Source organism: Populus euphratica, unplaced genomic scaffold, assembly GCF_000495115.2.
Source record: "Populus euphratica unplaced genomic scaffold, PopEup_1.0 scaffold92.1, whole genome shotgun sequence".
NCBI classification, from domain to species: Eukaryota; Viridiplantae; Streptophyta; class Magnoliopsida; order Malpighiales; family Salicaceae; genus Populus; species Populus euphratica.
The window spans coordinates 389362-406732 of record NW_011499974.1 but is presented as its reverse complement, the minus strand read 5'-3'; the positions used below and the strand labels follow the sequence as shown (position 1 = coordinate 406732).

At 31.9% G+C, this 17371-nt stretch overlaps 1 protein-coding gene and 1 pseudogene across 4 annotated transcripts; one reads left to right on the top strand and one right to left on the bottom strand.

The window, feature by feature from the left end:
* Positions 1 to 2851: 2851 nt before the first annotated feature.
* On the top strand, positions 2852 to 8182 carry LOC105139421 (ubiquitin-like modifier-activating enzyme 5; annotated as a pseudogene).
* On the bottom strand, positions 8143 to 15245 carry LOC105139422 (deoxycytidylate deaminase-like). 4 transcript variants are annotated; one of them, XM_011045843.1, is made up of 9 exons: positions 14806 to 15245; positions 14612 to 14687; positions 14483 to 14522; positions 14007 to 14065; positions 13895 to 13932; positions 10244 to 10307; positions 9936 to 9989; positions 9144 to 9239; positions 8143 to 8865 (listed from the first exon to the last, which is right to left on the bottom strand). In XM_011045843.1, exons 1-9 carry the CDS (start codon positions 14997 to 14999, stop codon positions 8809 to 8811), a joined length of 678 nt encoding a protein of 225 aa, XP_011044145.1. In that variant the 5' UTR covers positions 15000 to 15245; the 3' UTR covers positions 8143 to 8808. The 4 variants fall into 4 exon arrangements, with proteins under 4 accessions (XP_011044145.1, XP_011044144.1, XP_011044147.1 ...); XM_011045842.1 differs by having other exon boundaries at positions 8143 to 9239; XM_011045845.1 differs by lacking the exon at positions 9936 to 9989.
* Between the last annotated feature and the right edge of the window lie 2126 nt (positions 15246 to 17371).

Below are 17371 nucleotides of genomic sequence, written 5' to 3'. Positions count from 1 at the left end.
TAATTGATAGTTATGTTATTAAAAAATATTATCATTAATATTCTATATATGTTTCTTTAAGTAATGAATAATGTTTTTTGAATATATCGAAATACTTTTAAAAGGTTGTATATGTGAGATTATTTTAAAAGGATAGAAGGGTGTTGTAACCCAATTTTGGTCCATTGGTTTTTTAGTTTAATTTTATAGGGTTTAAGATATAAAATTAAAAAATCAGAGATTTATTTAAATAAAAAAGTGTGATTTGTCAACTTACGTGAAAACTAGGAACTACAATATACTTTTTTTATTCTATCCTTATCTTTAAGATAATCCATGTCTTCAAGATAATGATAGTTATTTACTTTTAAATTTGATTCTTAATCAAATTTAAACTTAAAAAAAAAAGTTTGATTGAAACTTTATTTCTTACATGTGAAGTGACTTTGGCACCATAAATATAAATTTCAGTGTATGCAAAAAAGAGGGGACAATTAAAAGAAACTTGGAGAGAGGCCATCACAAAAAAAACCCTAAGAGGAGGCCATCACAAAAAATCCTTAAAAGAAAATAAGATAAAAAACCCTATAGGAGGATAAACACAAAAAACCCCAAGAGAAGGCCATTACAAGAAAGAACAAGAGGAGAGACTAAAAAGAGGAGGAGGAGAGCATTCTCCAATCAATACCTGCACTGTTACCTTCACCTTCAGCTTCACCTGGTAAAGTCCTTTTCTTTTCTTTGTTTCTATGTAATTGTTGCAAGAAAATAGTGCGAAAGTAATTAATGGGCCGAATCTAGGCTTTGGGCCCAGCCAACCTAAATTATGTTTATAACTTTTATGTCCATTTTAATTTGATATTTGGTCAAACGAGTCTATTTTTTATAACAAAAAATTCTAAAAATATTTGGGAGTCTTTGTTGATTTATTTATGAGTCCCTTGCACTTTGAATTTTTTTTGTGTGTTTTGTATTTTTTAAGTTATGTGCTTAATATATGGCATATTATTGTTAAATGCAAATCTATCGTGTAATTTTTTTCCCATCTAAAAAGATAAAATAACAATAAAGGATAAACAAGACAAAAATAACAGAGAAAATTTCTCTTCAAATTTATTTTTTATGAAAATATTTTCTGACACTAGATTCAGGAGTATCGTATTTTTTGGATTTGTGCAATTTTTACCAATGCCATGGTTGAAAATATCCATAAGAATTATTCACTGACGCTAGAGTCAGACGAAAATATTTACTGACACTAGATTCAAGAATATCGTATTTTTTGGATTTGTGTAATTTTTACCAATGCCATGGTTGAAAATATCCATAAGAATTATTCACTGACGCTAGAGTCAGAAATATGAAAGTAAGAAAAAAAAAGAAAAAAAAAAGAGAACGTAAGAATAAAAAAGAAAAAAAAAGAGAATAAATTCTTAGTAATTTTAGACAAAACCAGCAATGTAACTTGTCTTAGATAAGACATTTAAAGGATGATATCATCTTTTCTTTTGCGTAACTAGTCTCATATCATATAATCTATGTTGACCAATTAGGGTTTTTAGTGATCATAATAATAAGTGGCGACTACTTGAAGAAAACCCTTTCCCCTTTTGTTTTTTTTTTCAATAGAGATATTTTTTAATTGATCACTGCGATGTTTGGGTGTGATAGAATGACGACTCCACTAAGAATTTTATAGGACTAAGCTTTGCTTTCTGTTTTTTTATTGCTAAAAATATTTATTGTACTGTGTTTTTGTTGATATGTTGTTTATGTTTCTCAAGTTTTATTTTTGCTCTTTTTATTATTTTAGCATGAATAGTTATTCATTATTTATCATGTATATTGGATATGGATCTAAGACCTTCACACCTCACTCTATCTCATTTTTAAAAATACATATGGTATCAACTTTAAGATAAGTAGAGGAGTAACGATACCCCAATAATTTTAACCTTGGTAAGGCTTGTGAAATTATCTAACTATCGCATGATTGTTTGCTCGATAATGGTTGATATGCCAAACTAATATTACTCAGGGCCTCTATTTTCACGCTGTTTATAAACCTTATATCAACTTTTCGAGGACGATCACTAAGTATGCAAAAGAACCTTCAGACTAAATACTAAAATTACCCCAATGCATTTAATAACTAGAATCTATATTATTTAGGTTGATCCCTGTTTAATTTCACTAAGATAAACTTAAAACGTGTACACATCATTGTTACAAGGTTTTTGAGTGACATAATAATAGTTATTTTTAAGATAACAATTATTAAATATAGACTCGAGTTTGATTTCTTATAAATAATCAAAAAAGACTATCTTAAACTAGATATTTTAATTAAAAAGGGTGATATATTAATATTCCAACTCTCGTATATTTGTATTTAGGCAATCACTCTATATCCTAGTAATTTCACAGGAAGTAGAGGATTATTTTAATCTATACTAACTCATTTTTTAAATAAATAAATAAATAAATTATTATCAATAATTGATGTTATTTTATAAGGAAAAACAACAAGAATAGACCATGAGAAAATTGTGATTCATCCAATCACATTATCAATAGTTATCGGTAAATTTCGTTCATCTATTAACCAACAAGTTTTTTCACCATCCGCTCCTCCATCCCATATTTATTGCCTTTCGAGTCAATCGAGTTTCTCTAATTAACCGCGTGATCTATTAAAAAAAACCCGATGCCTGTGCCAATCCGTTGGGCCAGGGCGGTGCTTTGTTCTCCATCTATCAAGAAACAACTTGGGGCTCCAAAGCTTACCTCGCCAAGAACAAGGTCCATAACCCATTATATCTATGTTTTGGGCCACAATCTAAGCCCATAATAGAAAACACACAGACAGAGGCGCTCACACACATTATCCAATCCATCCTGTTTTGATGCAGAAAGGAAAGGAAAGGAAAAGAAGAAGAAGAAGAATTTATTTAGAGCGAAAAGACAGGGAGAATTGAAGTTAATATAGCAAAAACGTTGTCAGATTACTAAGTAAAATAACAGAGTCGCACGCATTTATCTCTAAAGAGAGAGCGATCAGCAGCGGCAAAGCTATGGAGGCGGAATTGAAAGAGATACTTAATGATCTTGATTCTTTCAGGCAATCCTTGCCTGATCCTTCTTCTATTCCTATGGTAAAATGCAATTGCATCTGCCTTTTCTCTCTACTCTTCGGATCGATTACGAATAATTATTTATTTACTAATCCAGATTTATTCTTCTTCCTTTTTTTTGAAAAAAAAAGAAAACCTACTCTGTTTTTAAATTTCTTTTTGTTTTTGATGATGTAGCTGCAGTCGCGTGTTGAGCATCTCACGAAGCTGGCCAGGTCTGCACCTGGTGGGCGTACGACAGTCATGGTTTCGTCTATGGGTTTTGAATTACTGTTTAGTGGTGTATAGGGTTGTGGGTTTGTGATGGTGATTTTTTTTTTTTGTTCTTGTGGTGGTGGTGGTGACAGGATATGAGTGCGGAGGTGGTGGATAGTAATCCGTATAGTAGGCTAATGGCACTTCAGAGGATGGGTATTGTGGACACTTATGAGAGAATTCGGGACTTCTCGGTTGCCATTATTGTCTGTATTTGCTATTTATCTCCTCTTGCTCTTTCTTTTGTTGCTTTTAGGATTGAAAACTTGATGAAGAATTGTTATGAATATATATTTTTTCAAGTTAAATTGAATACTATCCACGATTCCTTCACTATCCTAGTCTGGAAATATTGTTTTGGTTGGTTATTTTCCATATGACAGCAGGGAATTGGCGGCTTAGGTAGTGTTGCAGCTGAGATGTTAACAAGGTGTGGCATAGGTCGTCTTTTGTTGTATGATTATGACAAAGTGGAGTTAGCTAACATGAATAGGCTTTTCTTCCGTCCGGAACAGGTTTTTCACTTTCATGTGAACAACTTCTGAATATAGCTCGATGGTTTTGAACAAAAACAGCAGACCTTTTTTTAATCATATGAGAAGGTTCTTTTTTTGACTCATGTTAATGTGTTGGCTACTATGCTCATCTTGAAATTGTATAAAAAATCAAATATGTAGTCGTTAATCAAAACAACACCTGCTTTCATAGGTTGGCATGACAAAGACTGATGCTGCCACTCAGACCCTCTCAGACATAAATCCTGATTTCATCCTTGAGGTGAGTGTCTTCAAAAAATTGCTCTATGGATTGTTTTGCACATGCAAAAGCTCTGTTTTTTCATTCTTTCTTTTCATTTGTGTGGTGGGGGTCGTTGGTTCAGATCCAGAGACTTGGCATAGTGAAAAGGACAAATATAGGGTAAACATTTATTATGTAGCTATATAATCTGATAGCATGTTGCTTCATTTCTTCTGATAATTTGCATTTTGGCAACTCAAGTGCTATGCATTGATTTGTTTTGTATATGAATTTATCTGAAAATGATGACATGAAGAAAGAATACTTGATTATATTCCTATTATTTCTGTGTGCTGATTGTCTCTTTCTTGCTCGGAGCTTCACACTGAACATCACAACAGTACAAGGATTTGAAACCTTTATGTCAAGTTTAAAAAATAAGTCATTTCGCCCAGATAAAGAAGGCAGTGGTGTAGATCTTTTTTTGAGCTGTGTGGATAATTATGAAGCAAGGATGGCTGTTAACCAGGTAAAGAAGTCCGTTTTAATTAGTAAATTCCCACTTTGTGGTTTTGGTTTGGCATGTGCAAGGCCTGATAGCCTACTATGTAATTTTTTCATTTTGATATTTTTTATTTTTTATTTACTTTTTGGTTGCCTTGTCTGAAGTTCATTTAAAAATTCAAATTTAGTAATTTTGTTGTCACATTTTTTGGAGTTTAAAATTCTTTTAAATATTATAGATTTCATAAATAATTTTCTCATGCATGTGCAGGCTTGCAATGAGCTGAATCAAACATGGATGGAGTCTGGTAAGCAACATCATCCTAAATTATTATTTACTTGAAAATGATAAGATTGGTGTGCGCTCCCTGTATTCCCAAATTGCTTTTTCATAAGAAAATATGTACAAGCATGCTGTGTAAAAAGGTTTTCAATATATGCTTCCATAAAAAGTTTGTTTTGGATCCGGCCAGAGTAAACTTCACCTTCTCCATTACCTTTGTCCAATTGATTCGACGATAACAAGTCAAGTGTTACATTGTTTGTATCTGAATTTATGCAATGACATGACCCTGTCGTTTATGATTTCTGGATTTGTATAATCTGTTCATGCCTGAATATCTTCTTTGGACAATGAAGGCTTTTCATAGAGTTGAATTGCATATAATTTGATTTGCTCTGAACTGTTGAATGGCAAATAATTAGGACACTCCTTTCCTTTATAATTCAAATTCCATGCGTGGAATATAAATGGAGTTAAAATCCCCTAAATTTGAACTTCATTAATTCTCGTGCTTTGAATTTTTTCTGTCAAAGGTTGTTTGTCTTGTATACCTTGTGTCATGAGCCAACCTTCTTGGCACTTGGCATCCAGCAATGAGATTGAATGGAGAGTTTTCTTACAGGTGTATCCGAGGATGCAGTCTCAGGTCACATACAACTGTTGATTCCTGGAGAAACTGCTTGTTTTGCTTGTGCACCTTCTCTGGTATGTTACTTAAATATGGTGATTAATGGAACTTCATTGTAAAATCAGTGACCTTAATGTTAGATTCTGGAGTTGTTCTTTGAAATTCTTAGCTATCTGAGTTCACAAGTTTTGATAAAAAAAATAAAATTAATTGGATACCTTTGCAATTATCATCAAGATTTTTTTCTCTAAATAATAGAATATCAAGAAAGGATTTCACTTTAATTAGGTTGTGGCATCTGGAGTGGATGAGCGCACGCTCAAGCATGAAGGGGCCTGTGCAGCATGGTTACCTACCACCATGATAGTTCCTTCACAAACTTTGTTAACTTATCTCGTTTCTAGAAGTAATATCATTACGTTGATGTCTGCTGGAATGTGATTTTCACATTTTATATCAACTTTTATAGGCATATGATCCCCAGTGGTGCTTTCAATAGAAACACCCCCCCCCCCCCCCCCCCCCCCCCCCCCCTCTGATATTATTTTGCTGCATTGGATGTTAATATCCATTGATATGAATTGCATTTCAGGCAGTTGTTGCAGGGCTCTTGGTGCAAAATACGCTGAAGCTCCTGCTACTTTTTGGACATGTCTCTCCTTACCTGGTAAATTTCATGTTAATCATCTTTTTCTCTTATTGTCCATTTTGGTAGCTGAATTTAACTAGTATATAGAACTTTATGTTTCTCTCTTGTCACCTAGTTTTGTTGTTGAGTTAGCTGAATGAATGTTGATTCCCTGACTGGTTTTGACAAATTCTGACTTTATTGCATGGTTGCAGGGTTACAATTCTCTTAAAGATTATTTCCCAACCATGGAAATGGGGCCAAATCCTCAATGTTTAAATGCAGCTTGTCTAGAGTTTCAGGTATAAAAGCCAGATCTACCTTGATTTTCTACCAGCTATCTAGCTATCTTTCTTGGGAAATCTATCCATTTAGCATTTTTCAGATTTCTTGTGGACTGTAATAATTATATGTACCATGCAGAAAGAATACCTCCTTGAAAAGCCTGCTAGGGATGCTGCAATCAGAGCCAAGATGGAGGCAGAAGCATTATTAATTTATTAGTTCCAGAAGGCCTACTCCATGCGGATAATGAATGGGACATCAGGTGGTTCTTAGGATGATATATCGGTGCATACCATATCATTATCTTGTACATAGGTCTATAGCTTGTAAACATATTTCATGCTCAAAAAAGTTGTGTTTTTGTTCCATTTCAGAAAACTAGGAAAACATGTTTGCTACATACAATTTTTTTCTTTTCAAAATTGAAAACCAGGGCCCTTTTTGGCATAAATTGAAAATATTAAAAGGAATGACCATAAAATATTAGGTGAACCCATTGAAGCCTGTATTTGTAGTGAAGAATTTCAAAAACAACCAATTTGATGTTTTCTATTTTTCTGGAAAGATAGAGAAACAGAAAACACGCTTTCCCCATAAATTAATTTTTATTTTCAGTTAGGAAATGCGTTTCCTTTAGTTTTTTTTTTTTCTAGAGAACTGGAATATTTTCCACAACTAAACGCAACCTAAAATATGATTGTATACAAGTGCTTTGGTTGGTCAATTGTTTTGGGAGAGATGTTTGGTATGTTTTAACAAGAGTTCCCTGCCATAATTTACTAGTTATCATCCATTTTTTCTTTTCTGGGAAGTCTAGGCACCATGTTCACTGTTTTTTTTTCCTGGTGTTTCTTCAGTGTTGTCAACAATAATGAGCCAGAAAGGACAGATGCCACAAGTTCAGGTGATCTCTAGTTCTTATCCTCTGAGTTTTATGAATTTTGGATGCCTTAGTTTTCAACTGTTGGACTTAATTGCCAAGTTTTCAATAAACTACACTTGGTTGGTGTAGTTTAGAGGGCCAAGGACATGAAACCTGCAGGGCAGCCATCTCCATTCTCCTGCCAATGGCACCCTTTGTACAAATAAAGAATAAAATGACTAATTAAACACACCTCCCCCCATATAAAAGGACAAAAAGATCTCATCATATTGCTAAGCATTTGATTGCTGTGGAGGCCTTAAATTCCAGGGTTAGTCTTACAGTGCTTCAATGTTCCCATTGTATCTGAATCTCAAATTTCCTGCTCCAAAGTGTTTGCTCCTAATTAAAATGTTGATTCTGTTTCCCTTTTTGTCCTCTTTAGATGCTCTTCCTGAAGGTCTTACTCATGAGCTCCCAACTGCAGATGAGTTTCAAAAACTACCAGCTGCTGAACCAGCTACAACTACGTTTGATGACATTGAAGATCTTCGGAAGCAGCTTGATGCCCTTAATGCTGATTAAGTTCCAATATTAGCATTTAGTGCAGATACAGGTAAACTGTCCGGTGAAGTAAGAAATTCTACTTTTTTTGACCATGTCCTTTCTTGGGTAAATATTTAGCGTTTGAGAAGGGAGAATCCAACTGTGCATTGTTGTTCCCTTAAAAATTTTAAGGATTTAACCCGCCCCCCACCATGCCCTTGTTTTCAACGTTGTTGTATACCACAGAACTAATTTACTAGGTTTAAACAAAACCAAAATGTAGCATTTGGCAGAGGCCAGTTCCATGAAACGAGCACTTATTGGTTGGATTTGGTTGAAACTTAGAACATTTATGTTGAAACAACCAGAGCAGACCATTTCCACAACAAAAGCACCAACGATTTCTGACTCCATGTTTCATTTTGATGAATACCACTTAAGGGCAGTAGAACTCCTACTGAATTGTCGGGTCAATGTTACATGGCATGAGTCACCCAATCTGGTTTCTCTAGTTTTTAAGGTTTTCCTTTCCTATTAAGCAAATAGTTTGCGTAATTCCATGCTAAGAACATCAATAGATGATAATATCAAACGACACAAAGGAATTCTGTGCAGGGTAGAAAGAGGGATCCACTATAAACAGCTTGCGATAACTGCCCAACTGAGTTTGCAGTCCAAGCTGTTACCTTGTCATCACCCCGACCTAGCTAAAGCTGTTGACTGAGATGATACAACACAGCCATACTTGTTTTTCCTGACAGAGATGGTAAAATACACAACCATACTCGTATCTCCTGGATAATTGTAGCTAGCATCCAAGAATTCTTCATGATAGATAGTTTTTCTTGGTGAGAGGTTCCAATCGTCAGTTAATGAAAGATGCAACATACAGGTTATAACAAGGCTTGATCTTATAACTGCAAGTGATGCTCAGGCTTGACAAATGAACAGCAATAAAGTCATTATCTAGGGCTCTTGGAACTCGATCGAAATTCGGTCCGTCTGGGGTTGGTGTTTTCTGAGCTGCCATTGGAAGTACAAGTACGATTAAAAATAGATTATGAAAAGTCAAATGCATTGAAATCCCAAAGCTGCTGCAAATTATCCATGTTGGGTTGAAGCATTTGTTAACGTGCGCCGTAAACAGTTTGGGGCATGTATTGCCATGGCACGGTAAGCTTGGTGTCATTGACTGGTTATCAGTACCAGTTAATACACAATTTGATGTATCAAACAAAGGAAGTGCTTTGGCCAAAATAAACCTCAGTGGGAGCTTCAACGAAACAGCAAGCAAAACTTACTTTAATACCAGCCATGGACAGTAACTTGTGTGAAGCAATGTACGCCATATCTGAATTGTTCCTCTCTATAAAATATATAACTTCAGACACGCCCGACTGCAACAAAGAAGACAGGCTGAATCCATTTAGAAATCAATTGTGAAAGGCAAGAAAATAGGAAAAATGAAGGAGAGTACTGAGAATGGGGCACATTTCTAGAGCTTGTAAACAAATACCAGCACGGTGGCAAAGAGTTAGATTCCACAGAGAGCCAATTTTTCTAGGCAATAAAGAAAAATTATTTAGATCACATCATGTAGCAGCCTTGTCAGCCTATCACTGGAAGGTTAATTAGGGTTTTCAGCACTTTATCTCATAAAGTTCGTGTATATTTATGCAGCAGGCTGCTATAGTTGAACACTGCAGGTTGCCACCTAAATTCTTATACAGCCTTGTTAGAAAGACGTCGACTGAAAACATAAACTATAATGTTCTTATCCGTTTTCATTTCAGGTTTCATGCGAGGATTGCAGTATATGTTGCTATCGAAAGCAAGTATGCATCAATCTGTAAAAAGGAAATGTTTCAAAATTGTTAAGGGCAGGTTAAACAATGGAGATGTGCCTCGGGTTTCCAGATTAACCAAGCTCCAATGGCCTCTTATCTACTTCTTGAAAAACGGAATGGAAGCAGCACATTCTCTTTTTTTGCCTGCTCATAATTTATACCCCACACACACACACACAGATAAAGAAGGAAATCCCACTGAGACACTCATGTAGCATATAGCGCAGGGGAGCTTGGTTAACAAACCTGAATGATTATCTTGGCACATTCATTGCAAGGGAACATAGTCACATAAAGCCTCTGCGATAATTATAGAGGGGGAGACATTTCTTAGTTCTATTGGTGACAAACAGCCTTTATTTTAAGGATCGCTAGAAAACTCGGCAAACAATATCAACAATTATGCATGATATTGATAATCACCTATACTCGTTTCACAATGAATATATCTTTAATTCTAGTCAAATCCCATAGCGGAAGAAGAGTTTGTTTGTGTATGTGCTTGGGGTGTGGAATGTAAAATGGATATAGTAGGAAATGAGACAACTGCTTACCTGCCCAACAGCAGAAGCATGATTTTTGTTCAGAATAGCATTGACTTCAGCATGACAAACATAACTACAACAGACAATTAGAGGTATCAGCTAGAAACCATAAGCTATCAGCATTAGCCAAGACAAAAGGTAATTTAGTCTAAATCTCAAAGAAGCACGAGTATTGGAAGATATGATTTTATTGTGGTGGTGAAGCACAAATTCTATGTCTAGTGCTAAAAATTTCCTTTGCACAGTGCATCAACTAATTAACAAGAAAATGTTCCTAGCGTTGTTGTGGATTGATTTACAAACAATATAAATTGATATGGTAATACCAATTGAAAATTAGATTTGTAAACACTATGCCATTCCTAGCGTTGTTGTGGATTGATTTACAAACAATATAAATTGATATGGTAATACCAATTGAAAATTAGATTTGTAAACACTATGGCATATCGAAGCAATTTAGATCTGATAACCATACTAGATTTATGATATTTTTAATTTTATCTTTTAAATCAAAAGTATGATTTTTTTTTCAATAGCAATAACTAGTTAGATGGTTCGTACTATGCCATGAGCTAACTTTTGTCACGAGCTAACTATTTTTTTTTCCCATAAAAAATATAAAAAAAGCTAAAATTCAAGAATCTTGGATATGTCTAAAATATCAAACTCAGGAGCCTTGGATCCAAACACCATGCCTGACCTGAGCGCCCAAGTTATGGTTACTCCACCTGACCCGAGTATCTAGGATATGATAGTCATGCTTGACCTCAGTGTTAGGTGTTTAGCAGTCATGCCATATCCCAGCATCTGAGATTAGCTATCTTGTCTTGCCCGAAAACTTGGAGCCTAACAACCTTATCATGTCCCAATAAAATCTGAACTGACCATTTTATTTTTAATTATTCTTTCAATACCAAATACATCTTGTGAAAAAAAAATCTCACCCCCTGTTGTAAGCTTATTTGACAAGGAAAACTCTATCATTATTATTGTAAGCTTAGCAAGTTTATTTGACAAGGAAAACTCTATCATTATGCTACTTCAATCCATAATAATAAGTGTGTAGATGAACAGTGAGAAAAACACTTAGCTTTTTTAGTATATTGTATAATATTTTTTTAAATTTATTATTCATAATAAATATAATATTAATAATAATATTAAACATGTTTAACTCAAGATTAAGAGGGTTTGACAAACATATCAAATCAACAGCACTTTTCAATTCAATCATTTTACTTTTGATTTTTTATTTTTTTGCCTTAGCCTTTTTTTTTTCAAAGTTCTTATAGTTTTTAATTTTACCCTTCAAATTAGATTTATGGTTTTTTTAATGGTAATAATATTTTTTTTCAAATTTATTATTATTAATAAAAATAATAACATAAAAAAATAAATAATAATATTAAACATGCCCAATTCATGTTTACCTATGCTTGGCAATATGTAAGACCCATGTTATTTGGATTTCGCAAGACCCAAACAAATTTGAGTCAACCAAAGATGTTAGACCCATGATATTTTTCAATTCAATTTTTTTACTTTTAATTTTTTTTTTGTTCTCCTGGTTTTTTTTATAGTTTTTAATTTTACCCTCTAAATTAAATTTATATTTTTTTTTCAATAATAATAATATTTTTTATTTTTTTATAATTCAATTAATAATATTAAATGTGCCAGACCCATGCAGTCTTGGATTTGGAAAACATAATAGACCTTATTACTATTTTTTTTCAATACTGATAATATTTTTTTAAAATTTATTAATAATTAGATAAATAATATTAAAAATAATAATAACAATAACAGTAATAATAATTTTACCCTTCAATAATATTTTTTTTCAAATTTATTATTATTAATAAAAATAATAACATAAAAAAATAAATAATAATATTAAACATGCCCAATTCATGTTTACCTATGCTTGGCAATATGTAAGACCCATGTTATTTGGATTTCGCAAGACCCAAACAAATTTGAGTCAACCAAAGATGTTAGACCCATGATATTTTTCAATTCAATTTTTTTACTTTTAATTTTTTTTTTGTTCTCCTGGTTTTTTTTATAGTTTTTAATTTTACCCTCTAAATTAAATTTATATTTTTTTTTCAATAATAATAATATTTTTTATTTTTTTATAATTCAATTAATAATATTAAATGTGCCAGACCCATGCAGTCTTGGATTTGGAAAACATAATAGACCTTATTACTATTTTTTTTCAATACTGATAATATTTTTTTAAAATTTATTAATAATTAGATAAATAATATTAAAAATAATAATAACAATAACAGTAATAATAATTTTACCCTTCAAATCAAATTTATAATTTTTTTGAATACTAATAATATTTTAAAAAAAATTATCAATAATTATATTTATAATATTAATAATAATATTAAACATATCTGACCTAAATTTACATAGGCTTGAAAAAATATCATACCTAAATGGCTTGGTCTAGCAACTATACAAGGCCTAACAAAACTTGGATGTGGCAACCATACAAGACCTTATTACTATTTTTTTCAATAATAATAATATATTTTTTAAAATTTATTGATAATTATATAAATAATATTAACAATAATGAAAAGAATAATAATAATAATAATAATAATAATAAAAACAATAATAATAACAATTTTTTATTTTACCCTTCAAAATAAATTTATGATTTTTTATAGTAATAATATTTTTTTAAAATTTATTAATAATTATTTTAATAATAATAAATATAATATTAATAATAATATTATTCATGCAGTACCCAAGGTAGACCCTTGTTGGTTAGGTCTAACAAGAATAATAGACCCACTTTCTTTCCACTCCTCTTTTTTTTCTTTCCATCCACATTTAAAAATCACACTGAATCATTCAGAATTTTAAAATTATATTTAAACTTTTTCAATAAACAAAAAAAACAAGAAAAACCCCAACACAAAGTTAAAATTACATGCCTTAAAAGGCAAATCAGTATTTATATTACAGCTTAAAAAAACCAAACAAACCATTTTGTCCTCAATTATTCTTCAAATATCAAATGTATACCATAGAAAAGACAATCTCACCCCTTCTGCATATTTAACAAGTTTTTTTTGGTAGAAATAATTATATTATTACACCGCTCTAATTTATGGTAATTTATATCTTAGTGAACAGTAAAATAATAAATAGTAAAATATTAATCACTTTTAATATATTGTATAATAATAACTATATATCTCCGTGTAATAATACATGCATCACATAAGGGTGTTTGAAAGAGTGATAACGATTGATTTTCAAAATATTTTTCATTTCAAAATATATTAAAATAATATTTTTTAAAAAAAATTATTTTTCATACCAGTATATTAAAATACTTTGAAAACATCACAAACATATTACTTTAAAGAAAAATAAAAATAAAAATAAAAAATTTTAAATTTTTTTAAAACCACTTCTAAAATATAATGCCAAACACTGAGAATGGTGGTGAATCACAAATTCTATCTCTTGTGCTAAAAATCTGCCTTGCACAGTGCATCGACTAATTAACAAGAAAATGTGGTTTATATTCATATACAATAACTATATGTCTCTATGTGTAGCAGAGCATGTATCACATGAAGCAGCAAGATGGAGTGGAATCAATGAAAGCACACTTACGGGTACTTTGTCTCAAGAGGGTCACCAGATTTGGATTTCTGAAACATAACAGAGGAGGTTTATTACATGCAATTCCCGAATGATATGATGAACTTACACATCATATACCAACCTTTGCCCACGGAAGGTCGTCATCTGAACAGCCTCTTGGAAATCCGTTGTAGCCAATGCCTGACCAAAGAAATTAGCATGAGAATCAAATATATCACAATGCGCATGAGCATCACTACCATCACACTCAAAACGACAGAACCTGCGTGATTGCTCTTCCAGCATGATCAGAAATATACCAAAATCAGTGGAATTTACCATTTATTCAACTTCTTAAGAGAAGAACAGAACCTCTGATGTAAAAGAATGAAATCGTTCTACTTTAAATCTCAATTGCACCATATATTCTTCTCTCTATCTGTTTTTTTTTTTTGTTCTTTATTATAAGAATCTAACTTTTCACTTCTGCAAATGCCATCAATCCTTACAATTTTCATATTATCATTTTCAATTCAATTTAAAAAGAAATTAAAAAGCAGATGGAGTTCAAGATTCATGTATAAAAAGCAAGGAAAAATACATACAAGATCAACTTACCAAGAATTATGCCATTTTGACTAACCAAACATGCCCCAACCTACAACACCAAATACATATTATCAAACACCTACAGTAGAAACCCAACAAAGCATTTCAACCCCCCAGGAAAAAAATATATATTATGACCTGCCTGTTTGGATCTTTGGACCTTTCAGCTGATAAAAGTGCAATTGCCATAAAATAATCATCCCATGATAAATACCTGAAATCAAAAAATATAATTAAAACAAAGCACTTAAAACTGTAAAAATCAGACAGTGAAAGCTTCAATCCTTTAACAGATGAAGGCGGAAAAAGCACAAAGTTGAAATGTCAATAACTCTTTGCGTTTGGAAGGATCAAGGGGGCTCTGAGAAGAGCATTTCTTCGAAACGTCACAGTTTGGATCCGAATTGATTTTGGAAAACTGCTTTCTGGAAGTGCTGTTGCTGGAGTAGAAGCGAACAGCAAAAGCAGAAGCTAAAGCTCCGAAGACTGTGGCTGTGGAGACAAGAGCGAGCTCTCGTGAATTCATTGGAGTTCAATTTAGCTAAGAAAGTGCAAGAAAATGAGAAGGAAGATTTCTGTTTCTTTTCTTGTGTTTGTTTCGCGAGAAAATTTGATTTGAAATCCGATCGGCTGCAGAAAAGAAAAAAAGGGCGATTAGCGGGAAGAAGTAGCGAGGGAAAGTGGGAGAGAGAATCCATTGCCCGAGGGCGTGGGGACACGGACGAGAGAGGGGGAGTAGGGGTGTAAAGTGAAATTTGGGGATGGGTCCGATAGTACTAGTCGGGCTCCATTTAGCCCAAACTAATGATTAGCTCTTTTTATAAGGATTTTGGACTTGTTGATAGTAATCAAATTATATATGAATTTTTTACCTTTCCAATCATTTTTTATATAATTTTTAAATATTGGATCTGTATGCTTTGCAAAAGTATTTTTTTTTGAAAATACATCAAAATAATATTTTTTTTTATTTTTAACATCAGTACATCAAAAAATCATCAAAAAACACTAAACAATAATTTAATATCTTTTTAAGACTAACACGTTTATAAAACACACCTAATTATAGTTTGAAATGCAATATCAAACAATTACCTCCTTGTTGCCCTAGGTTTATGCCCTTTTTTAGCATTCCCATGTTGCAAAGTATTATAGCGGGGATGTCATCTTACACCTTTTTTAGTTCAATATATTTGTAATTTAAGATCTAATATCTTCACACTCTTATGAATTTCTTCTAGTGTTTTAAATATTTGAGGGTCATATTGTTTAGAACATTGAATAAAACATTGTTATCATGATTGCGAAGATCAATGTGTCCCACGTAGTAACTGTGTCGATTTAGATTCCTTACCCAATAAGTTTTACTGTTCTTAGGCTTTCTAGAATTAAAAACATTGATTTATAAGGTTGATGGGTCCTATTCTTATAAGTCCATTGGTACATTTGCAACCAGTGGAAATGAGACTTCATATGCAGGCTTAGGGATAAAAAATCATATCCATATAACTATTAATTTTATCATGATTTAAAAAAAATATCTTAGTGCCTTCTTCTTAATACAATCTAATGCACTATATTTATCTAAATTGTCTTGTGCAGTGGCATAAACTTAATCTATTTTAGTGTTAACGCAAAAGCTACTTCCCTTAATTCACCCTATTCTTTATAATCATCATATTTAGAGATGTACTCATTGACGATAATGGAGTTAAAAGCTCCTTCAATGTTTGGATGAAAATGTGTTGGCGTGTTTCATGATACCATATCAAATAATCATTGATTTTGTATTTCGAACTTGTAAAAGATTTGAAACAAAGCATGAAGATGAGGTTGCCTATCTTCATTAGCTCTTTAGCTACACGTATGTAAGAAGGAGGTCTATTTATGAATAAAGACTTTAATTTCTCCAGACAATACCAATTGTTTGTTGAACACTTGGGGTATGTAAGGAAAATGTTTTTAGATTTAAGATAAAATGTTCTTGGAGACATTACTCTCACTCTATAATGTCAATCTTACTAGGTTACTCTCAAAATTCTCTCGATATTATGGTGAAAATTCTCTCGATATTATGGTGGGAGTGGTTGGAGTTTTATAGGGGTCGTGAGAGCGTCTATTAGAATGTGTCTGATATTATAGTAATTTTTATAATTATGATTAGAAAGCATATCAAAGGTGTTTTATTGAAACTATAATTGAAAATGATGTAACTAATGAATGACAAAAAAAAATATTGATTTCTTAATTTGCAATTACATTAACGTGTTTTGGATTATTAACACATTATAAATATAGTAATGTGAATTATAATATTATATTTATTGTCTCATTAAACTTGTTGCAATCTTATCATAAGCATAATTCACACAAGAAGACATTTGGTTTCCATGTGTTTATACATCAATTAAGAAATCATTGAGAGTGAAATTAAAATGGTGATCAAATTCTATAAATACCATATCTTTTTGCAACTTATTTCTAATATAGTTATGTATTTTCACTAATGCTATTACAATCTGAACTCTTATTTTGTAAGGAAACACAAACATATTTTGCAAAATTATCCACCTTTGTTTTTTCCAAACTTTAAATATATGTTTTATCACATAACGTCTTGAAAAGTAAGCACAATTGAATACTTCTTGTTGACTTTATGGTCGTTTTAGTTGGTGAAATTCTGACAGGTGATATCTTTCATCTTTATATGAATCTAAAAATCCATGCTTATTTGGATATCTAGAATTGACTATATAGTACTTCCTTGCATTGACAAATAATGACATTATAATTTATTCCTTAATAATTACAATAACATTAACTTTTTCTAATTTAATAACATTAACTTTTTTTGTTATTTATTACCTTATGGTAACTTTGAAAATTTGATATTTGGAT

Coding starts and splice junctions, on each gene's coding strand:
- LOC105139422 (XM_011045842.1), bottom strand. CDS start 14,999: ATGAATTCACGAGAGCTCGCTCTTGTCTCCACAGCCACAGTCTTCGGA. Junction 14,523..14,611: donor CCAAAGATCCAAACAGGCAG/GTCATAATATAT, acceptor TTGGTGTTGTAG/GTTGGGGCATGTTTGGTTAG. Junction 13,933..14,006: donor ACGACCTTCCGTGGGCAAAG/GTTGGTATATGA, acceptor GTTATGTTTCAG/AAATCCAAATCTGGTGACCC.